At 39.9% G+C, this 23,018-nt stretch overlaps 10 protein-coding genes across 10 annotated transcripts; 7 read left to right on the top strand and 3 right to left on the bottom strand.

Moving 5' to 3' along the window:
* Positions 1-111: 111 nt before the first annotated feature.
* On the top strand, positions 112-2,463 carry PAS_chr1-4_0391 (Oligopeptide transporter; the record flags this gene model as incomplete). The annotated part of the gene is made up of 1 exon (XM_002490471.1): positions 112-2,463. The coding sequence occupies one exon, from the start codon at positions 112-114 to the stop codon at positions 2,461-2,463; it is 2,352 nt and encodes a 783-aa protein (XP_002490516.1).
* A 26-nt stretch (positions 2,464-2,489) lies between these two features.
* Positions 2,490-4,208, bottom strand: PAS_chr1-4_0390 (Choline kinase, catalyzing the first step in phosphatidylcholine synthesis via the CDP-choline; the record flags this gene model as incomplete). Its single annotated transcript, XM_002490470.1, has 1 exon — positions 2,490-4,208. One exon carries the CDS (start codon positions 4,206-4,208, stop codon positions 2,490-2,492), a length of 1,719 nt encoding a protein of 572 aa, XP_002490515.1.
* A 346-nt stretch (positions 4,209-4,554) lies between these two features.
* PAS_chr1-4_0389 (uncharacterized protein) lies at positions 4,555-7,104 on the top strand (the record flags this gene model as incomplete). Its single annotated transcript, XM_002490469.1, has 1 exon — positions 4,555-7,104. The coding sequence occupies one exon, from the start codon at positions 4,555-4,557 to the stop codon at positions 7,102-7,104; it is 2,550 nt and encodes an 849-aa protein (XP_002490514.1).
* Positions 7,105-7,148: 44 nt separating this feature from the next.
* Positions 7,149-8,681, bottom strand: PAS_chr1-4_0388 (Hypothetical protein; the record flags this gene model as incomplete). Its single annotated transcript, XM_002490468.1, has 1 exon — positions 7,149-8,681. The coding sequence occupies one exon, from the start codon at positions 8,679-8,681 to the stop codon at positions 7,149-7,151; it is 1,533 nt and encodes a 510-aa protein (XP_002490513.1).
* A 108-nt stretch (positions 8,682-8,789) lies between these two features.
* On the top strand, positions 8,790-11,160 carry PAS_chr1-4_0385 (Ser/Thr protein kinase involved in salt tolerance; the record flags this gene model as incomplete). Its single annotated transcript, XM_002490467.1, has 2 exons — positions 8,790-9,500; positions 9,538-11,160. 2 exons carry the CDS (start codon positions 8,790-8,792, stop codon positions 11,158-11,160), a joined length of 2,334 nt encoding a protein of 777 aa, XP_002490512.1.
* A 355-nt stretch (positions 11,161-11,515) lies between these two features.
* On the top strand, positions 11,516-13,144 carry PAS_chr1-4_0700 (uncharacterized protein; the record flags this gene model as incomplete). Its single annotated transcript, XM_002490466.1, has 1 exon — positions 11,516-13,144. One exon carries the CDS (start codon positions 11,516-11,518, stop codon positions 13,142-13,144), a length of 1,629 nt encoding a protein of 542 aa, XP_002490511.1.
* A 204-nt stretch (positions 13,145-13,348) lies between these two features.
* Positions 13,349-14,269, top strand: PAS_chr1-4_0384 (Amphiphysin-like lipid raft protein; the record flags this gene model as incomplete). The annotated part of the gene is made up of 3 exons (XM_002490465.1): positions 13,349-13,396; positions 13,469-13,536; positions 13,591-14,269. The coding sequence occupies 3 exons, from the start codon at positions 13,349-13,351 to the stop codon at positions 14,267-14,269; spliced, it is 795 nt and encodes a 264-aa protein (XP_002490510.1).
* A 383-nt stretch (positions 14,270-14,652) lies between these two features.
* PAS_chr1-4_0383 (Hypothetical protein) lies at positions 14,653-18,615 on the top strand (the record flags this gene model as incomplete). The annotated part of the gene is made up of 1 exon (XM_002490464.1): positions 14,653-18,615. One exon carries the CDS (start codon positions 14,653-14,655, stop codon positions 18,613-18,615), a length of 3,963 nt encoding a protein of 1,320 aa, XP_002490509.1.
* A 102-nt stretch (positions 18,616-18,717) lies between these two features.
* On the top strand, positions 18,718-19,794 carry PAS_chr1-4_0382 (Hypothetical protein; the record flags this gene model as incomplete). Its single annotated transcript, XM_002490463.1, has 1 exon — positions 18,718-19,794. The coding sequence occupies one exon, from the start codon at positions 18,718-18,720 to the stop codon at positions 19,792-19,794; it is 1,077 nt and encodes a 358-aa protein (XP_002490508.1).
* A 58-nt stretch (positions 19,795-19,852) lies between these two features.
* Positions 19,853-22,873, bottom strand: PAS_chr1-4_0381 (ER membrane localized phosphoryltransferase that adds phosphoethanolamine; the record flags this gene model as incomplete). Its single annotated transcript, XM_002490462.1, has 1 exon — positions 19,853-22,873. The coding sequence occupies one exon, from the start codon at positions 22,871-22,873 to the stop codon at positions 19,853-19,855; it is 3,021 nt and encodes a 1,006-aa protein (XP_002490507.1).
* Between the last annotated feature and the right edge of the window lie 145 nt (positions 22,874-23,018).

Genomic DNA, 23,018 nt, shown 5'->3' with positions numbered 1-23,018 from the left:
ATCTAATTACTAATTAATTTCGAGCCTAAACTAAAATCAGTGTGAACTATATAGCTTAGTTAGTATTCTTCTTCCTTCTCACTATAGGTGACTGAAAATGCCTATAGAGCAATGATAGACGACGATGAATTGAAGAGGCCATTATTAAACCCTTTGAACGACGAAAACTCTCTGCTAGAACCGTTTGTCAGTAACTATCAGAGCCTAAATGATGTCCAATCTCACTTTTCATTTGATAAGGATGATCTTCAAGATATACCCATAACTGTGCAAGAAACATTGCAATTGGCGGATCGCACTCTAGAATCGGAGTTAGAAGTAGATCCAAAGGTTTCATGTATTACCTTCCGATATATCGTATTGAGCATACTATTTATTGTACCTGGTGCTATTATTGATACAGTGAATTCATACAGAACAACATCGGCAGATTTTAGTATTTTGTTGGTACAGTTGTTATCAAATGAGCTTGGAAAATTAATGGCTAAAACTCTTCCCAACAGGAGAGTCAATCTAAGATGGTTTTCTTTCAGCCTCAACCCAGGACCGTGGTCCACCAGGGAGGCTGTCCTGGTGACTATAACAGCAGCTTCAGGAGCAACCGGAAACCAAGGCACAGAATGTATCTCATTGGCAAAAATTTTCTACGATGAGGATACTTCTCCAATAATAGCGATACTGTTCATGTATTGTATTGTTTGGGTTGGGTATTCATATGCTGCAATTGCGAAGTCTTTTGTTCTATACAATCCCAAATTTATATGGCCCAAAGCTCTGATGCAAACAGCTTTGTTCAAAAGTCAGAGCAAGACTGGAAACACAGGTGTGATGAGGGTCTTTGTCATCGCATTGTCTGCTATGACTCTATGGCAATTTTTGCCTGAGTATCTGTTCCCCATGACATCCTCTCTGGCTGTCTTATGTTGGATAGCACCGTACAATGAGACGGCAAACTTCATTGGAAGCGGATTGGGTGGAATGGGAGTTTTAAATTTTTCTTTGGATTGGAGTAATATAACATCGACCGTAATGTTGAGTCCCTATTGGACAATAGTGATTCAATTCTTAGGGTTTGCTGCTTCCTGTTGGGTTCTGGTCCCCTTCTTCAAGTGGTATAAAGGTGGGATATGGTCTCTAGGTATCATGTCTAATCACCTACTTACTTCCACTGGAGAGGTCTATCCAACTGATAAACTAATCTCTAAGAACTTGACTCTTAACGAAACTGCTTTTAACTTGTACGGCCCCGTTTATATGGGAGCTCAAAGAGTTTGGGGCATATTTTTTGATTACGCAGCATATTCTAGTGCAATTGCGTGGATAGCCATTTTTGCATATAAAGATGTCAAATATCTTCTAATTCGCTTGAAGGAAAAGCTGACGCAACAAGAAAAGTCAGCATCAGCAGATGATGAACCGTTGTACCATGCAGGGTTTCCACGTATTCATAAATCTTCATCTAAATTTCATGATATCATCAATAAGAGATATTCTGTTTATGAGGACATTCCGAACTCGTGGTTCTTAGCTCTATTTGGTTTGAGTTTTGTTATTTTATCTTCCATTTTCCTTACCAACTCCTTTTATTTGCCTTGGATTCCATTCATAATAGCACTATTTTTGGGCAGCATAATTATTACTCCATTGGCCTACCTCTACGCTTTGTCCAACTTTCAACTACCAATAGGCACAGTGAATGCACTGTTATATGGATCGATGGTTCATGTTTCCAATGCCCAAGTACACCCAATCAGCGGATCAGTATATACTGCAATCGCAGGCAACGCATGGTACCGAGCTCAGTTTATGCTACTTGACTGGAAATTGGGAATGTACAATAATATTCCTCCCAAATGTGTATTTTTCTCTCAGTTGTTTGGCAACTTGATGGGCGTTCCTTTTAATTATCTAGCTTTGAGATGGGTCGTAGACACAAAGCTTGATTATCTTAGGGGCACTATCAAGGACCCTTTAAACCAATGGACAGGTCAAGAGCTGGTGAATTTGAATACCAATGTTATACAGTACGTTCTTCTGGGGCCCCAACGCTTGTTTCAGAACTACAAAATTCTTCCCTTCGGGTTTTTGTTGGGTCTATTAGCTCCCCTGGCAATTTACAAACTTTACATTTGGGATACCAAACGTCGGCTTAAATTTGATTTATGGAATAGCACCATTTTGTTTTCTACGATGTCACATTTTTACGGCAATATAAGTACTGGTTACTTGAGCAAGTTTTTACTAGGAACCTTTTCCATGTTTTACCTCTTCAGATTCAAACATCGATTATTTTCCAAGTTCAACTACATTTTAGCCGCAGCATTTGATACCGGATACAACATCAACGTCATAATACTACTTATCTTATCTACTGTGACTGCGAAGTTGATGAATGATGAGGGTCATTTTGTTCATTGGTGGGGAAACAACAGTCAGAGTGTAGAGAGGTGTTTTGCGTTGTAGGTATGCATTATCTATTAACGTGAAAACTATTCTAATAACTCACATGAAAGAAACTTCACATTTTTTTGATGTTCTGCGTCAAGAGCTGACTGGTCGACAAGTCCTAATTGAATCCAATCACCATAAGCCATGGCAACTTTTTGATAAGTATACTGCAAATAATCAAAGTCATCATTAGATTCTGGTGCTTCCTCAATAACCGTCCCGTCACCAACGTCGTGTTCATTATCAATAGTAATTTCATATAATTCACCATTAGGGCCGATTCCTGTAGTCTTGGTAATGCTTTTATCTAATTCGGTAGGGGTTGACTGCCTTGATTTGTATTTCTTGAAATCCTCTCCACTTTGAACTACTCCCCAAAGAGCCCAAAATACGGAGCTAGCTGCTCTCCAGTAAATACATTGATTGTATAATTTTTTAATTTTCGATTCAACCTCCTTGATGTTCTCCTGTGAAACTTCAACAAATGAATTTTTTCTCTTGTTCTTCTCTATTCCATTATAATTGACGTAAGTAGCAATCAAGTTTAATTTCTCATCTCTGGTAGGATACCTCTTTACTTCCAATAAATGTGGGGCCGTTGTATTGTGATAGTCAGTCATCCATTCACAAAAATGGTTGGAGATGTCATACGCAGGAACGTTGGCTGCTGCGTATTCGAAATCGATAACAACTAGTTTCTTATCCATCTTGGTAGAGTCTTTGGTTAAAGAGTGGATTGACTGAGTAGAAATATTTCTTCCTGAATCGTACAGTTTGGGGGTCTCCACTGGAGAACTTGCAGTAGTATCCGAGATGGTCAATTCGGATAATTCAGACTCTAGTGGATTGTAGAATAACAAATTGCCGTATTGAGTATCATTGTGACAAAATACTAGTTCTGGAGGGTAAGAAAGTCCTCCATTGTAAATGCCATCCACCCATTTCTTGTACTTTTCATAATGTGTCCTAAAGGTTTTGATGTCAACCATAAAAATACTCTTTTGAACTTGAACGTCCACTCCTTCCAGCAGGTTCTCCACAATTCCAAGCCATTTTTCAATCATATACCAACAGGTTGGGCCCCTAGTCACTTCGTACTTGTCTAATTGGACACCAGTGTGGAGTTCTTTCATTCTTCTAGCAATCATTCGACTGATCTTAGGCTCCCTGAGTTGCTCTTTAACCAGGGTAACGGAGTGGTTCAAAAATTCCTCAAATCTACCATTTGTAAAACAACCTAACAGTTTGGCACCGATATTATTCTTGGCTAGCTTGAAGAGAATCTTCAACTCTGTATCTCTATCTATCAAAGACTCAACATTAGGACCATAAATCCTAAGTAACAAAGGATAGTAGTGCTTATAGGTGACTTTGTAAATTGAATTAGTCAACGCTCCGCTGATTCTAGTAAGTTTCAGTTCTTTTATAACGTTTTCAGTAGGAACTAGTCTGTGCCACTTGGAGATCCTCAAACTTTGTAAGAGAGCAATGACATCCTGTTTAAGGTACTCAGTAGGTAAAGTGTGATCCAAGACAGCCTTAACAAACGGCACTTCTATGTCTTGTTCGCCATTGAATGACCCATCCAAGGAATCATTGCCTAAATCAGACGTCAAAGACTTGATAGATCCGGACGAAGTGGTTCGATGCATTGAGGGCCTTCTGATGGAGTGAAACTCCCTGGTCCTAGAGCCAGATCGAGACCTTGTCCGTGTTCTCGTGCTAGCACTGGAACCCTTCTGTTTCAAGTGTTTCTCCATTTGCTAGAGGTATTGGTCACAAGAGCACCTTAGGAATAATTGTTGAGTTCGCCCGCAGTTTTCTCGATCGTTCTCTAATCACATGAAAGCGCTGGGGCACAGTTTTTTTTTTTTCTCTCTCTGGGAACCCTTGATAAGAAGAGGCGCGTGGGTAGGCTCACCAACTAGTTAAAGTGCGCGCAGATTCATTACCCAAAATCTGCTTTCCCAAAATGGCCAAACATAAACATATATTTATCTACTATGGTCTATCAAATTCAGAGAAAGGGAACCCAGGGGATTTTCAAAGATCACAAGTCCTTTCACTTTATACCCCAGACGCAAAGAAACCCAATATAAGAAAAGTATGTCTCAAACAGTTGCCGGGTGCACAATACTCAAAATCCCACTGAAGTACTCGTACTTTACCATATCTGGACCTGACCATGAAAATTTCATTTTTGATTACGTCCCTAGCAAGTTGGAGTATAGGATATTGACCGAAGATGTCAAGCAAAAGATCAATTCGTCTATGTTGGGTTCTTTTCAAGGATCAAATACCCTTTTGTTGGACAATGAGATGGTCCTCACGAGAAAAGTTGCTGAACTTAATGTTGAATATAACCATGGTCAGCAAATTTTTGTATCTCTTGATCGTGATATTGACAAACAGCTGATGGTGGTTTCATTTATTGGAGGATTAGAAAACTCCAAAAACCTAGCATTGGTCAAAAACAAACTTCTAAGTTCCTATTTTGAGTATAAAAGGGATCGAATAGAGCTGTCTGCTGATACCCACAGGTTTCTGTTTTCAAATGGGGAAGTTCAAAGTGTCAGGAACACTTTCAGAACAATCTTGATGGAGCTTGCAGACTACTGTAATGTCTACATCTCAATCCTATACAAAAACACCAAAACGTGTTCCTTAAATGTAATTGGGAATTCTGATGCTGTGGATTTAGCACTTAATAAGATCAGAATAGCCATAGACGGTATCAATCCCGACAAGGTGATAGACTACGTTTCCCTGGAACATGCCTCACTTACTCCTCTTTTAGGAGGGCTAGATTTTTTTCATTTCAAAAAGATCATGCAGGAGACAATGTGTACCATCTACCTTCCAAACCTGCTACCACAGTTATTCAACTTCAAAAGCCCTTCGGAGGCCAAAATTTACATTACAGGAAATGAATTGTACGTTAGTATGGCAAAGAATGCCATAAAAAAACTTCTGGATCAAGTGAAAGGGTTTATATACCTGAAAGAGGTTATGATCAAATCGGTTAAACGTGATCTACTGATCTTGGACAACAATAAACTGTTTCTTGAAAATTTGATTCGAAAGACTGGATGTTTCATTCAAATTCCTACTTTGGGTGTTTCAGAAAACTACCATGATTCGTTGGTTGACATTATAAGAATTCAAGGCTCTTCAGCTAAAATGGTAGAAGAATGTGGGAAATTATTGATGGAGTTTATTACCTCCTACTATCACTGTAATTATACAGTTACCACCCAACTTCCCACAGGGGAAAATGATGTAGTTGAGAAGGTCTTCCACTGCCTACAGAAAATAGCAGTTTCCCAGGACGCTGTTGTCAGTGCAACTGTAAACCCTGATATTGCCAATAATTTGATCCATTTGAAGTTCCAGGTGAACTCCAAAGCTGCAAAAATCAGAAAGACAATTCCAATATTACAGAGCCTTCCTTTGTTACTAGATACCAAGTTCTTGAAACAACAAGTTCAATTCCACCTTGAGCTATCTAATGAAGAAAGGGTTTTCATAGAGGGAAAGAAAAATGGAAAATTGATGAAGATTATGCAAAAGTCTAATGTTGCAATTAAATTATCCCCATTCAACGAGCATAACTTGATTCTCCAGGTCATTTGTGAAAACATCAGTGAGTCTTTGATAGGATTGAAACTTCTAGAAGATGAACTTCCGAAAATAGTGACCTTCAATGTCCCTGAATGCTTCCACAGACAAATTATTGGAGTTGGAGGATCAACAGTTCAGACTATCATGAGAAAGCATAATGTGTTTATCAAGTTTTTCAACAGTGTGGAGCATGGAAAATCGCCGCCATCGTTCCCCAGTGCATTTGTAAGAAAAGATAATGTTGTCATTAAATGTCCCTCAAAGAATAAGGCTGGAATTCCAGAGGCTAAGGTTGAGCTTCAGAATTTGGTTGAAAAATTCAGCAAATGCACATACCTCAGAACTTACTTGAAGCTGACAAGATCCCATTGGAGGTTGCTGACTGATGTCACAGATCCTTTCCATAAGACATTGGAAACTACTGACATGATTTCAGATTTGGAAAAAAAGACTAATACGTTTGTGAATTTCCCCATTGACGAACCCAGCCCCATTTTTGATCTGGAAATAGCGGGCTTGGAAAACAACTCAGAGTTGAGTGCCAATTCCTTGTCCACGATTCTCCCAGTTGATCATGAATTTAAAATTCAACCTCATCAATCTTGGAGTCAATTACAAAATGCTGACCAGCGGGAGCTACCTTCCCCTGGATCTATTGGATATTGGTATTTAGAGAGTGTTGTTTTACCACTAAAACTCTTGAATGTTGAAGTGCAAATATTCCCGTCTGAAATTCAAGACGAGAATGCAGACGCTCAAATGGGGGCAAACTCAATCGTATTGAGTTACTTTAAAACGGTTGATGATTCAACAAGCTCTAAAGTAAGCAAAGCACTTGAAATCTTAGAGAATTTCTTAACGAAGTATGGCTTCGAAATCATGGCTCGACTTATAAGAGATCCAGCAAGCTATATTATCCATAAATCGAAAGGACAAGTGGATTACAAAGAAGTTAAAAGTAATGTTTTATACGATCATAACGTGCCGTTTGACATGGAGTTTAAGGAGAAAGTAAAAGCTTTCCCTAGTTATTAATTAAGTATTATTAATAACTTGCAATTAATGACATGCTTATTGGTCTAATCAGAAGACAAGCTCGAGCTAGAATTTGAACTTGAGCTTGAACTTGAACTTGAACTTGAACTAGAACTTGAACTAGAACTTGAACTAGAACTAAAATGTGCAGTTGAGTTAAATTTAATGCCAGATTTCTTTGCTCTCAACTTTGATTTCGTGCTTGATCGAATGCTCTCTTGAGGTTTGCTTTCAGGTTTCATATCAGAAAAGCCTGGACCGGAAGATGATTCTGAAACGTCCTTGTCCTCAGAGTCAGAGTCATCAATGCTATCATCAGAACTGTTCGAAGTGGTGGAAGAGCTTCTAGAGGAATTGATATCACTGTCGTCTTCATCTAAATGATAAATCTTATCGAAGTCTCTCAACCGCCGCAGTTTCAACGATGAAGGACTTCCTCGGAATACAATTGGGACATCAATGTTATCTAATGTGGAATGGTGTTTATGGGTGAAAAATACGGATAGCTCTCCAGATTCAGGGTTCATTGATACTTCTAGCTTCGACTCACACTCGAAGAATTTAACACGTTCGTTTTTTATTCGGTAAGCTGCCTCTAATCTTCTGTAGGCACGTTTCACTGATGAAAGTTTATAAGGGTCAAAAGCTGGTATAGAGTTGATAAGATCGGAAAATTTGTTTTTCTTGTCTCTTCTTCCCTGTTTTCCTTCCACTGCCGATGACTGGTTCCTTATCATCTGCTTTTTCAAGTACTTGTTTAACTTAGGACGTTCTCTTTTGATCCTATTGCCTCTAGGAAGGTCATTGAAACAGCGTAACTGGAGTTCCAAACGGGGACCATTGAAACGAGAACTCCTCAAAGTAAATACGTAACCAATTGATCTCAACACAAGAAGTATTCTGTCTATATAATGAATGAGGATGGCCTGCTTCAGATTATTCCGAAACTTTTGTATCTCTGGTCCCGCCAGCTCTATTTTTCTCTTCGCATCTTTATCATCATTTTCCGAAACTAGTTTCATTAGCTTCATCACTTTTATATCGTCCATGCAAGGAGCCAAATGAATGGGTACCATGATACTAACTCTCAGTTTGATGACATCCTGTTCTTTATTGCAGTAAAGCAGTTCTAGAAGCCTATCGAGACTTGATATTTCTTCGTTATGTTTGATACTTTCGTGTAAATACGTTCTTCTTATCGCTTGGGATTTCGTTGTCCGCTTTGTACGGGCTGATACAGCCGTGACGTCAGAATCCTCACTATCGGAAAAAACGAACTCTTTACTTCTATAATTCCCACGCACCCTGTCATCATATTTCTGTGGGTTGGGATTGGCAGTCTTTTCATCTTCGTACATTCTGTTTATGTAAAAGGAGTTCAGTCTATACACTTTGTTTTTAGCCCTGCACTTATCACATGTTTTGAAATCATACATTGTGATCTCCTTTTCATCTGTAACTTTGAGAGCTCGGGGACGGCGACATGCAGAGCAATGGGTGTACTTTTCGGCTCGGCCTAGCCTCGTATTAGTACTGGTACTCTTCATTAAGGAGATCAGTTGCTTAGGGTCAGTCATCCCCGGGCAGACTGGTTCAAGTGATTAGCTCCGCTGATATTGGAGTTTTTTTTTCTTCTGATGTTGAAATCTCGAACCTAGCTTTCATCTGATATCATACTCCAACACATGGGCTCTAAGTACTTGCCTAATCCATGTTTACTAGGCATTCTACTTACAGTCGCAACTCATGATGGGCCACAGTTAGTATTTCACTACCCGCCTGTTCCGAAAGAGTATGGGTTTCATGCGACCCCTCTGGGCAAAGATCTCGGAGATGATAACGTCAAAGAATATTATTCTTCGTCTTCCAGTGGTGAAGACGACGGAGATATTTATGATCAGAGTGATGTAGATGATGACACAGACAGCCATGATTTTACTAACACTTCCTCAATGAGTTCGAATCGGTGGAGCGGAGTAAGTGGAAGTGATATGACTAGCTCTGTTTCTCCTAACAATAATTACATTTCCGGAAAGGCACTTTTGGACATTCTGGATGCTAAGGACAGAAGACGGAAAAGAAAAGAAAAGAAGCGGAGGGTTTTAATGAAGCATTTATTAGCTGGTGGGAATGACAGCAGTAGTGTAAGCGTTGACGATCGGAGCGTTAAAACAGGCAATAATAGTGTCGTCAATTCAGGAAAAAGCGTTCTGCAGGAAGAATCGTCATCATATGGCGTCGGAAGCGGTTTCTTGACTCATCCAGATCAAACCAACAAAGTTTTTGGGTTTGATATCAATTTCTTGAGTGAGATTGTAACACCTCCGAAGAAACTATGCAATACCCGATTTGAATTAACTGTTGATGAGATGGTCTTCCTTGGTTTACCGATTCATGTTCTGGATAATGGTAAAATGGAGGAACTCCCCTAAGCCGAAGAGCAGTCGATATAAGAAAAGTGACAGAAACAGTCATTCTCACCATTCTCATTCACATCATTCTAGAGCCACTTCGCTGGACGAGGACGAGTTCGAAGTGAAACCGCTGTTAGATTCCTTAAATGACCTTCATTTTATAGAGTCAGAGAAATGCCCAATGCACATGTTCAATCTTGTTTTTGTCATGAACCCTCCAGTTGTTGAGTACAACCATCGTGTAGATGAGATGTTTCATTACGTGATTAGTAGATTGTGTTTACTACTGAGATATGAGCAAGATAAACACAATTTTGTTTGGAAAGAAGCGCTGAATATAATGAAACTAAAAGAGGAAACAGCAGGATTGGATATTGTTAGTCAGTGGCGTGACATCATTCCTCAGTCAGATTTGGCAAAACTGATGAGAGACACGTTTGAATCCGTTTCCAATGCCAGGATTGTTAATTTGACCATAAACAACAAGTTGAGGTCTTTTCAAATTCCCATAAAGACTGAGTTTCACACTCTGCCCAAAGAGAAAGTGATTCCAGGTTCAACATTATCTTCAATCTCACCGTTTACCAAGGATGATTCGGATGAAGTGGATTTCAAGAACATCGTGAATAGTGACGAGAATTTAGCATTCTTTACAATCTTACTCCTTGATGACCCTGAAGTCATCATTCGGGATATTCAAGTTGCAAAGGAAAGTGTTATTGCTAGATTCATCAGATTGATTAGACCCACCAAAAGTATGAGTAGATTGGCGACTACCAGTGGATTGGACCTTGCTCAGATCAAAGCATTTGCCTGTCATCTAGTTTATTGGAGACGTGCTAAGATAATCCCTGCGATAAATACTAGGAACATATACGTGATATCAGCATTGGCACCTTTGGATCGATTGGAAGTTCACAGCATGGAATTTCGAACCAAGTTTCCATCTCTACCCGTTCTGTCGAAGTTCCTATCACTGCTATCAACATCTTCAAACAAGCCAAAACAAATAAGCCGTTTTATTCCTAGTAAGGACCATCGAGATCTTTACCTGGATGCAGTCTCGTGGCTGCTAAAAAAGGGATACATTCTTCAACTTCATACCTTTCTTTTCCTTATTATCAGCAAAGAGATCAAGATGAGCGTGGAGGAAGAATTGGAGCGAGAAGGTTACAAAGGTTTTGGCAATAATACACAATCAATAGCAAGGCCAAAGACAACCGAAACGGACGAGAAACTTGAAAATGCCAGCGTGACGACTGACAAAGTAAGCACGACCTCTAATGATAAAGAAACGACTGATAACACATTTAAAAAGGATGCCAGCAAGACATCCTCCAGTCTTAAGGTTGATTCGCAGCCCTCCAGCAAACAAATCAGAATTATCCTAGAAGATGACGATAATGAAGACACAATACTAACAGATCCTCTTCGAACCACCTTCATTGAAAGACGTTGGATCCATAAATGCGTTGAGGGAAAATCGCCAGAAGTCATAACACTTTTTTACAAGCTCCTACGTTACATGGACGGAAAAAACGCCCTCGAGATTTTCATGCAAAAAGCTAAGGTATCAAGACAAGATCTTAAAAGTCTGTTGACAGAAGTTGGGGAACACATAGTGGTAGTTAGACATTGGTAAGTAGAGAAGTTCATTCCCTTTCTAGTGACAGGTAAAGTGCTCACTTTTCGGCCATAACCTCTCGAATTGTTAGGGCCATAATAGTTCCATAATGCGTGCACCACCCAATGCTCCAATCCAACCCGTTTTCCATAAACGTTCCTTATGAGGTAGCTAGGGCTGGGACCGCCTAAACTAGAAAAAATATCCAGATACAACAAAAAGCTTTTGGACAGGTACCGGCACTATCTAAAGACATATCATTAATACTGGATTCCAGGACGGTTTACAGTCGTCTGTATCAATTATATTAGCCTGCTGCAAAGTGTGGATTGTTCCCTTGTATTTTGAACTGTTCAATTTATTCCTATAGAATATGGGAAATACCAACAATAATTCAGAACCACAACCCCATGGCAGACCCCGAAAGTCGACATTTTCTAAGATAGGAAAGATTCTAGGAGTTGTGCACGACAATGACAAGGACAATTCAACAGCGGCTGTTAAAGATTCCAAGGAAACGACACCAGTGGAAAGAATTAGTCCCAAGTTCACTAGAGCTAGTTCGATATCTTCAAATAGTGGTTCTTCCAGGTCTGAAAGCAGACACACTACGCCCACAGCATCACCTTCAGTGACTCCAGTGCTCAGGGGAACTCTACCTTCCAGGCAATCTTCTTTAAGATTGCCAAAGGATTCAAGTATCAACAAGAGCGTATCACATTTACAGCTATCAGCATTGGGAAATGAACCCAACGGTAATGGCCATGACATTAAACAATCTCCTTTGTTACCAAGGTTTAAGATGTTAGAAGGCGGGAATCATGAACATCATCTCAGAAGTTCCAAGCGGCAGGAGAAACTGAGTAGCATGTTAAAAGGTTTACTGGGCGCAAAAAAACTTCGAAATGAGTCTATATCCGCAGTTCCAAATATCCTCCAGTCGGTTGTTCCTGAGATAAATCAATTGACGAATACTGATGGCAAGCCGCCAACTTTACTCTCTGGATTATTAAACCAGGTTCAAAAAGGCGAAATCACCGCGTTCTCTTCCCATGGCCAGCTTAACCAACCTATCACAGCAAAATCAGTTCACATTTTAGAACAGGCTGATAGCAAGTCATTTGTGGAGAAGTATGGAACCTGCCAGGAAGTTGTAGGAAGAGGAACATTTGGAGTAGTTCGTGTTTCTCATAAGAAACTCAATGGCGAAAAGAAGGAGAGGTTACACGCGGTCAAGGAGTTTAAACGCAAACCTCAAGAGAGTGACTCAAAATATTCAAAAAGACTTACCTCGGAATTCTGCATAGCATCGTCGTTACAGCATATTAACATTATTCACACCCTGGATCTACTGCAGGATGCCAAAGGCGATTACTGCGAAGTCATGGAGTACTGCTCTGGAGGTGATTTGTACAGTTTGATCATTACAGCTGGAAAATTGGAGTATCTAGAAGCAGATTGTTTTTTCAAACAGCTCATCAGAGGTATGGAGTATATGCATCAGATGGGTGTAGCTCACAGAGACCTCAAACCGGAAAATCTACTTATTACTTCGGAAGGAAACTTAAAAATTACCGATTTTGGAAATGCCGAATGTTTCCGCATGGCCTGGGAAGATGAAATCCAACTAAGCAGTGGTGTCTGTGGATCATCTCCGTATATTGCACCCGAAGAATTTGTCGAAGAGGAATTTGACCCAAGACCAGTAGATGTTTGGGCATGTGGTCTAATTTACATGGCAATGAGGACGGGGAGACAAATGTGGAAGATTGCTAACTCAGATGATGAATTCTATGCTACATATGTCGAGAAGCGTAAGGAGACCAAAGGCTATGAGCCGTTGGAATTGATCAAACGTGCCCGATGTAGAAACGTGATCTATTCAATTCTTGACCCTGTTGCCTCACGACGAATAACAGGTGCTCAAGTTTTGAATAGTGAATGGGTAAGGGAAATCAAAGTCTGTGACGCCGGCGAACATGGAGGAGAAGTTTTGGGATAGAGTGGTAGCATAGCATGCATAACCTGTATCAGTACAGCATTAAGTAGTCAATGAAGGAACTGTATTTATTTGTAACATTCGGCATCCATACTTGTGGCCTTGGTAGTTTTTCGCGGGTTATTCTCAATAGGGGCGCGGGGGACGTCATCAAGAACTTGGTCTCTCGGTTTGTAATCAGTGTGTACCTTTTGACTCGTTTAGACAATGTCCTGGGAAGGATTCAAAAAGGCTGTGAATAGAGCAGGTTCCTCTGTAAGTAAACCATCAAGCCGTTGGGAAAACGAAGCATTGAAAGTATTTTGTGTTTACTAACACTGTTCCAAGGTTCTGGTTAAAAGTGCAGACAAAATCAATGACCGAGACTATGACTCGGAAGAAAGACGGTTCAAAACGTAAGTGTAATTTGGTTGGTCATTATGTGTTCCTTAGAAGCTAACGTTCAATAGGCTGGAAACGGCAGCAACCAATTTGCAGAAAGAAACCAAGGGATACCTGGATTCCCTGAGAGCTGTAACAGCTTCTCAAGTTGCGATCGCTGAGATTATTAGTAATTTGTATGAAGATACCAAGTTTTCAGGACAGTACAATTCTGTTGGCTCCTATTACCTTCAATGTGTGCAAGAGTTTGACCAAGAAACTGTCAAACAGTTAGATGGTCCCTTCCGTGAGACCGTTTTGGAACCCATTTCCAAATTTTGCTCTTATTTCCCAGAAGTTTCTGAAGCCATAAAGAAACGTTCCCACAAGAAGACTGATTATGAGCAATCAAAATCCAAAGTTCGTAGACTGATCGACAAGCCAGCCAAAGATGCCACCAAACTTCCTCGAGCAGAACGTGAGTTACAGCTTGCTAAGGAAATCTATGACGATCTGAACGCTCAATTAAAGGAAGAATTGCCTCAATTGGTGGGCCTCCGTGTTCCATACTTTGACCCTACGTTTGAAGCTCTTGTCAAAATTCAATTGAGATTCTGTACCGAGGGATATACTCGTTTGGCACAAGTGCAGCAATACCTGGACCAAACATCCAGAGACGACTATGCGAACGGATTACTTGACGGAAGGATCGATGGACTGATCCAGGAAATGAACCAGTTGAACATCTGTGCCCTCGGTACCAAATAGGCTACTAATGTGTGTAAGTTTACCTCCGAGTACTACTAACTAATATCATCTTTTTGTCGTATCCTAGCTTCTGTCCCCTCTCTGTCTCCGGACCGTTCCGAGCCTCCTTGTAGTGCCTGGGAAGGCATATTCTCTCCCCTCCCGCCACCTCCCCTGGGTCTGAGTGATGCGCGAATTTTACACAAAATTAGGAAAAGATGAAAAAATGGCTTAGGCAATTACAGTCCAACGTTCCTGAATTATTCAATAGATTTGAGTATCAAGCAAGATACAGCTTCTGTCCGAAGACTTCTCCATCAAGCCAAATTTCTCTCATCCTCTAATTGAGTATTTTAGTACCCTGCTTTCCATCGCATCTAAATGTGTTTGGTCACGTATAAAGGATGAAAGAAATTATACATTTGATACAGACTATTGTTGGAATAATACACAGCTGGTGGATCCAAAAACTGTACAGGGCATATAAGAAGCTTGCTAAGAAAATACTTTCCTTTCCAAAGAAGTTTATTTTATGGCCGGTATCATTGGTCTTCATGCTTTCTTACCCAGCATTGTACAGTTTGCATACATCCCCAAGTTTTGTATTCCATTCGCATATTGCTAATTTCAAGAGTATAAACGTAGATTATTCCCAGAGTACTGAACATCCCTTTTTTGCTGTCAAGCAGGTCTGGGTACAACGAAACTTAGACCACAACGGTCATGGCTTGGAACCAGATGGTGTTGCTCTAGACAGAGAGTTTCTCTTAGACACATTGGATTTACAAGATAATTTACTTACCAACATATCTTATGATCTTAGAACTGATTCGAATTATAGTACACCTGATATGTTATTTTTCTTGCATTCACCGTTACAGTGTTTCGATAACAATGCCGACAGCATTGACCAGGACGAAAAGGGCATTTTGAAGACAATAAGATCTAGAGTGAATCGATTATCACCTGCAGGTATACATCTATCGTCAGATAGTTTGTTCTCCGGAGTTGTCAAGGTGGATGGTGTTCTCAAATCCGCTAACGTGTTAAAGATCTCGTTGTTGTATATTCCATCAACTGATGGCTCTGTCGATGCTGGAACCATATGGGATGATAATCTAAGGAAGTTAATAGATGGATCAACACCATCGAACTTTACCATTTTTTCTCATACTGAATCTCCTTCAGAAAGACACAAATTTGGCATACACTTCCTCCCAATGTCATGGACAGATCATCTCATTTTATTTCTAGCATACGCTTCTATTGCCACTTACTTCTTTATCTCTTTGTTCAACCTGCACTCGGTGAAATCCAGGTTGGGGCTGTTTGTCGCTTTTATTGTGGAAATGTCGTTTTCCCTTTTATCGGCAGCTACCATTTCATCTTACCTTTTTAAGGGAATTGATCTATTTCACTTCCCACTCCAAGCTCTGCCGTTTGTAGTAGTTGCTGTTGGAACGGAGAACATGTTCAGGCTGATCAATGCAGTTTTTAGGACGAATGACTCTTTATCGACACAAGCAAGGTTAACTAGAAGTATTGTTTGCAGTGGAATAGTTTCGACCAATATTGTCGTCGTTGATCTGATAATTTTGTTGTTCATTGTGCCCAGATTTGTTAGTACTGAAACGAGGCAATTCTGTATATTTGCAGGAATTGCATTGATCATCCAACATATTTTACATTCAACATTTTTTACAGCAGTGCTATTGATTGATATTCGAAGGACAGAACTGGGAGACCTGTTACTTGAAGAGCATGATACCGACAATTGGGACCAAAGAAGAATTGCCAGAGGCTCCATGTCGAATTCAGTTCTAGCAGCTACCACCGCCAAAATATTCGGTGAGCGAGTTCAATTGGTTCTCTATCAATATATTCTGAAAATCAGGCTCCCATTGACAACTACAGTGACTGGCTCCATCATTATGGTTTTGTTCCTTATTGCTGCAAACATCCGATGGATGGATGGTCACACCGGATTACTTTCAGCATCTACAGTTGTACCTCAGTCAATCGAGTCTTTTAATCAGTTGAATTTTTCCACCCCTTCCATTCCTTCTCTCTCGCTAGAGTTAACTGGCGTGAATAGACGGTTCTTGTTCTTTTTGGGAAGCAAAGCTCTTGGTGCAGAGTTGGTAAAAGTGATGGAACAGTTTGCTTCGTCCAACTCAATTGGAGATACTCTACTCATTGAGGTTGAAGAACCCAAAATTGCTCTTTCCAAAAGTGTCTTGGAACAATATTCATCGAGCAATGGTATTTTCAATATGGGCTTGAGCCTTAGTACTGTTTACAAATTTGATGGTTATTATTTGCTGGAATTCCTGACATCTCTTTTGTTTATCTTGTGCATTTCAGGACTCGTACTCAACTTCACCATCAATTCAGAGAATGTCATTTTCAGCAGTTCTCAGCAATATAAACAGGCAAGTTCCTTAATGAAATCAGATTCAAGTTCCAAAAGCGCAACGAGTCTTTTTACAGAGAAAGAGAGTGGCACCCCCTTATTTCAATCCAGAGAGTTAATCAACGGGCATTTTCTGGACATCATAAAGATAAGCACTTCTGCATGTCCTTTCATTATAAGTGTTGGTATCGATCACAAACTGTTAGTTTGGTCGCCACTTACCGATCCTTTACCTTTTCCAACTCAATTGCCAATTTCATCAAGTTTATGGCCGATCACCAACGTTGTAATGTCAAACAATGGTAGTTTGATTGCAGTTTTCAGTAAGTCGGGTGTTGTCAAATGTTGGTCGAGGTTAACGATGTCTTGGATTTGGAGAGTCAGATTTACCTGTTTACAAAACTCAGAAGTACTTGAATCTTTTTTTCGCAAGAAGACCCCCATTGCACATAGGAAGGGAGTCTCAAACATCAAGAAATCCTTGGGTTCAAGTCCAATGTCGAGTCCCCTTACCAAGAAGAATAGTAACCTTTCTACTAAGTCTACCAATTCACCCCGTTCAATGTCTATTGACTCTACCTACAACAGAACTAACAACCTCCAATCACTATCCGAATGTAAAAATAATGAATTTGTTATTACTGTGTCGGAAGGTATCATGTATACTATTGATTGTATGTATGGTGGAGTTCAAGAGATTCGACTTTCAAAGCTTCCATTAGTCTGTGCGAGGAAACTATCTTCTCCTCGTGTGAACATGAGATTGATAGCAATCGACATTGAAGGAAAGCTTCTTATTGCTACTGTGGTAAATAATAAGTGGAAAGTAAGATCGCTTCCTATCCAGCCTGAAGCCTCTAATTCCAATAAAGGGACTATGGAATTGTTGTCTGGTCCAAATTCATTGGTTTATAATCAACCACATGTGTCCGCTGTTTCATCACCATTAGCGTCAGCACCAGTTCAATCCGGCGATACGAAGCTTTCAAATGAATCTACGAGAAAGCATATTGGAAAGGAAATTTCTAACGTTCCGTCCGATTTCAAAGAAGTTGTGATTGATATGGTACCTTTTGTTGGAATGTTTGTTCAGGCTAAAGGCCTGGTAGCAGAGCTGGTCGACGTCCAAACAGGTACTATTGTAAAGTCGTTTTCTATCGGCCAGTTTAAGAAAGACACCTTCAGGGTGTTTCATTCGACTCCAGCACACTGCAAGTTTTGTGGATGTGCTTCGATATCTTCCTTCTCCATCGCTTACACAGAAAAAGATTCAGACGTGTTGATATTACACACCTTCAGCATAGACAACAGAGCCAAGAACAATATCTGTTTGCGTGTAGAAAGAGATGTTAGAGAAACAAGATGTTTAGGTTTTTCTTCAGTTACTGAGCACCAGCATTGGCTTGATGGTGTTGAGAGATGGGTCACGACTGATCTAAACATGTTGATTGGTGTACGAAAGAAAGGAGAGGGTGAGACGGAAAACATCAAAGATACAGAAGGCTATTCGACATCATTAGATTTCGTAGAAGGCTCTTCGGGACTAATTAAAAGAGTAGGGTCCCCTATATCCAGAGAACCGTCCCCCACCATGCCTCACCTGAGTGACATTTGGGAAGGTTGGACCATGTCATCAAATGGTCAGGTTCATTATTTCGAGATTCCGAATGGGGTAGACGAAGGCCTTTTGATAAAAAAGATTGGACCCGTTGCCAAATTTGGGCACAAATCTATTGTTGTGGCTTTTGGTAATGTCATGAAAATTCTTTATCTAGGTAACGATAACCTTATTGAGGAGGATAGTGAAGGAAACATAGGCACTGAGGATTCGTCACCTGGTGGAACAAATTCTGCCCTTTCATTTATCAACAGAAGACGAAATATGAGAATGAAGAAGTATGAACTTACTCACTCTACCAACTTTACAGAGAACTCTGTTTCGTCTTTGGACTAATGCCCAGCTGATTATCTAATTTTATATTTATATACTCCATACATTCGCGAATGAGTGGGTGCATCTCACATTATCAGTATAAACACATATCTTCTAACCACCATGCCTTCAGTAAAAAGAAGGAGAGGAAGACCTCCTACCCGAAACCAACCACCTGTTGGGGTTTCCTCGTCCAATACTAACCGTACTCCTCAAACAGAACCAGTGGCGACCAAACACGATGAGTCGGTGGGAGCACATGATGAAGCTGATATATTTTCTTTTCGCACTAGTGCTATCAGCAAGTTTATCTCAAACAACGAGCTTTTGGATAATCTAATTACCAAGTATATTCCTATTGATAGTATTATTCCGCCGGCTTCATTTCCTGGTGCTAAAATTGGTGGGAAGAAGTTCGAACTGAAAAACTTAAAGGAAGACGAAAAGGTTGCCTTGACGTCTAGGTTGGCCACTAATTCAATCGACGCAGATGACGTTCTGTTGGGTGATATCAACTTGATCAGGTTGAAGTCTGAACTTCTACAAAAGCAACTGCATGACGAAGAAGAGGAGTTAAAAAATGCTCAGAACATAGACAACTTAATTGATGACGAGTTTATTTTCATGGAGAAAGCTTACAATAAGCTAGCCTTATTACACACACGATTGAGCAGCAACGAGGACTTTCAATCACAAAAAGACTCGTTGAGTTTGCTTCAGTCTGAATTAAAAGACAAATTTAACAAGAGGATAGATGACGACCAGATTGTGAGACAACTGAGTACTAGCAAGTTAAACGCAGGACGTATTTCAGTTACGGCCGATGAGGCCAAAGAAGCATTGGAGATGCTTAATCAGAAGAAACAAGAAGCATATAGGCTTCAAATGCAAGAGCAACAACAAAAGCAACAGCAGGAAGCTCAATCACAGACAGATATACAGGATATGTTTCAACCACCAGTACCAAGTTTCATGCCGCCGCAATCTCAGGAGTCTGCTATTATTCCCCAATTTAATGGATCGTCTGGCAATACAAACTCTCAAGGCTTAATGTTCCAAATGCCAGCAGATCCTCTAGAAAATGGATCTGAGTTTAGTAACCCTCCAGAGAGTGAATTGATGAACCAAAATCTATTTGTCAATGACGAGATGATTGGCAACGATTTCTTAGGAGATCAGATGTTTTTTGACGACAGATAATAACACTGAAGTCGTAATAGTATACGGCCTCTCTTCTCTATAAGGCTATACGTTTTATTTATTTCCCGAAGATGTTGTTAATCTTCCTAACTATTCGACCCAGTGCAATGTAAAATCCAACCCCAAACACTACAACATTTAGTAGGATGGCCAATATTCCATTGAGCATAAACCTGGGAGCAAAAATTTTCCAAACCATCAAATGGCGACGGAAATTTGCTGTCATAATCAACGTCGACAATGTTAAACATGTTTGGTATGCTGATAAAGCAGTACAATTCTCCGCCACTTTCCCAATTAGAGAAATCGGTTTATTAGTTGGTGGGATCTTCCATAGTACCAAAAGCGGTACGCTCAAATACACTATAATAAAAGGGCCTAGTGTGTTAAATATAATCCCAATGTGAGTAAAGGGGAAAGTAATCTTCTCGGTCATCATAAATCCAGTCTCCCAATGGATGGCCTGTAATGTAGCTTGATGACCAGTTGTGAAAAAGTGCAAGTATGACAACAGTATCAACACAACTATGGATATCAAGTTTGTTCTAATTCTCAGCAAATTAGCCAGCTCCAGTAATGTTAAGATTTGATGCACCAGAACGCATATGGATAAGGCTCCAAGCGGTTTGTTGAAAAGTAGAATTGCACAGGTAAAGTTGGCAATTAGTAAAAAGTATGAAGATCCATAAACATTACCGTATCCCAAAATCTTAACTTCTTTAGGACCCTGTTCCTTGTTCTGTTCATTCATGACATTAATCTTGACACATAAAGGACCCATTAGCCATCCAATGTTGGCAGCTACCATTGTAATTCCAAATATCAGTCTTGATATAGTGAATTTGATAGAGGCAAGTATTGGAAATGGGATATCCAATGCTTTGTTCAAGTAGTCATTGTTTTCTATGTAATCCAAAGCCCAATAAACTCCGATAACAAAAATTGAATACCTCATTCCCTTATCAATCCACAATGGAGCTGCACCTTGGTAGGAAGATGAAATATTATAAAAGCCTTTGATTGTTGCAGGCACAAAATATGAGGCTAGGAACAACATGAAAATGGCCCACAAACTTTTTCCAAACGTTGTACTACATTTTGGTTGTTGCTCCTCACGGCATAAGGTAATGACAGAAACCATGCGTGTTGATATGATGAAAGATAGAGCGTGGTAACTGGTTATAAGTCTTTTCAGTGCAGTGTTCAGTCTGAAAGATGCGAATAACGCACAAACACCGAAAGTAAGCAGGAAGAATGAGCAAATCTTATCTTCCCAAATGATGAAAGAATTGGAAGTGAATATCAAAGTATGCAACGTAATCAACAGTAATCCTAAGTATGTCCAAAAATCCCAATGTAATAATTCTATCAATTTTCCAATTAGCCATTGCAGAGAATACCTATCCATTATAGGAGCCAAGGTGCCGTTAATTATTCCGATCGCAACACCAAGCGCAAGGGCCATTGTTAGAGACAAGTTTTCAGGCTTCAGTATTAAGTGAATGGATGCCATAACAACCAAATAGACGAATATCAAAGCAAGGCTCGAGGTAAACATTTGCTCGTTCAACTGAGGTATGACAACTGAAGGTACCAGTTTCGAATAAACCACAGTAATGACCAATGATGCTGCTATGATTCCAATACCGATGCCAATCCCGAGCATATCAAATCTTGCCCAAAGATCTTTACATCTTTCCAAGGATATCTTTTGATACTCGACGCATTTTTCGTTTAATGCTGAGGTATTCGAATCTAGTGTAATTGAGTTCCACATCGATTGAATATCTTGAAACAAGTCATTCACTTGGCTATCATCTTTCAACGTTTCAGAATTTTGTCTATAATTGTTAATCTGATTAGCTGTGTAATAGTTAGCGGAAGCTAAATCCAATGGTGTGTGACTAGGTCCAGTAAAACATTCCTCTATTGGTTGTCCTAGGTTGTTGAAAGGGATAGGAATACCAGTAAGCATTGATATAGACGGCACAAGGTCTATTTGGTTCACCCAACGATAGTTAGAACCCTTATCCTGAATATCATAAGCATTCGGGGTCTGAAATCTTCCAAAAAAGGGTTTCTTCGAGTACATAAAAAGAGTGCTTTCGACTTCATCTGTAGATTCCCCTCCATGATTTCCTGTTTCATCCATACCGTGGTCACCGATAATAATCAAAAGAGTTTCATCATCTATGCTATCCATCACCTGGTTGATCACTTGGTCCATTTGTATTAGTTTTTCAGCCATCGCAAAATGATGAGGACCATGTCTATGACCACAATGATCAACGCCCAAGAAATGGCCAATTAGAAAGTCCCAGTCGTTATATTCGTTGATTATAGGGAATAAATGCTCAATGACTCCATTATCCACCGTGTGCAAATCCCATACGTTTAAAGACTCGTAAGGGTAAGAAAGGTTCTGATAAATGAAAGGATTAAACATAGCCGTCCATGTATCATCACCAACGAATGCTACATTTCTATTGTGAGATTTCAGCTGACTCACCCAGTTGTCTTCGTCTATCGTGTCACCGTCAAAGTTAGAGCCAGCATCAACAAAAGTAGGTAAGGATCCAGTAGTGAGTCCCTTAAGTCGCTGTAAAGTAGTTGTCGGGGGATCTGCAATGAACTTCAAAAGTAATGAGTTCTCTGGTTCATTTATGGACAAATCATATAGAGTTGTCAATTTGTTATGATACATCATTGAGGACTCTTCCACTGGTATAACAAAATCGAATCTTAAGGCGTCAATAACTAACAGCACAGTTCTATTGAAACTAGAAGCCTTGAAACAGTCGCCATTTTCACAACTTGCAATGTTGGGCAAAACCGTCCTTGAAAGAAGGAAGCCTTTAGTAAAGAAAATGATTCCAATCACTTGAAGGATCCCCAACAATAGCAGTACACGGGAATAGACATTATGGAGATAACCCAATTTTCGGCTTTTGAACTGAAACTTTTCGTAGGCCTGTTTCATCAGCCGTCGTTGCCGTAACAGATTGCTACCGATATCTGAACTTTCTTCTATTTGACTGGGACTGTTGCTTATCGACCGTGCATCATAGCCGTTTGACATTGGGGTTCAACAGTTGGAGGAAACCGGTAAGCTCAATTTCGTTTCCAAGTTTTATTATAGTCGTTCCCAAAATTATCAGAACCAAAGGCCCATGAAAAATCTTAAGAAAAAAGTGGAAAGAGGAGAACAAACTAGGATCAGAGAA

The sequence above is a fragment of the Komagataella phaffii genome, chromosome 1 (assembly GCF_000027005.1).
Source record: "Komagataella phaffii GS115 chromosome 1, complete sequence".
In the NCBI taxonomy this organism is placed as follows: Eukaryota; Fungi; Ascomycota; class Pichiomycetes; order Pichiales; family Pichiaceae; genus Komagataella; species Komagataella phaffii.
This window is presented reverse-complemented; position numbering and strand designations above follow the sequence as displayed.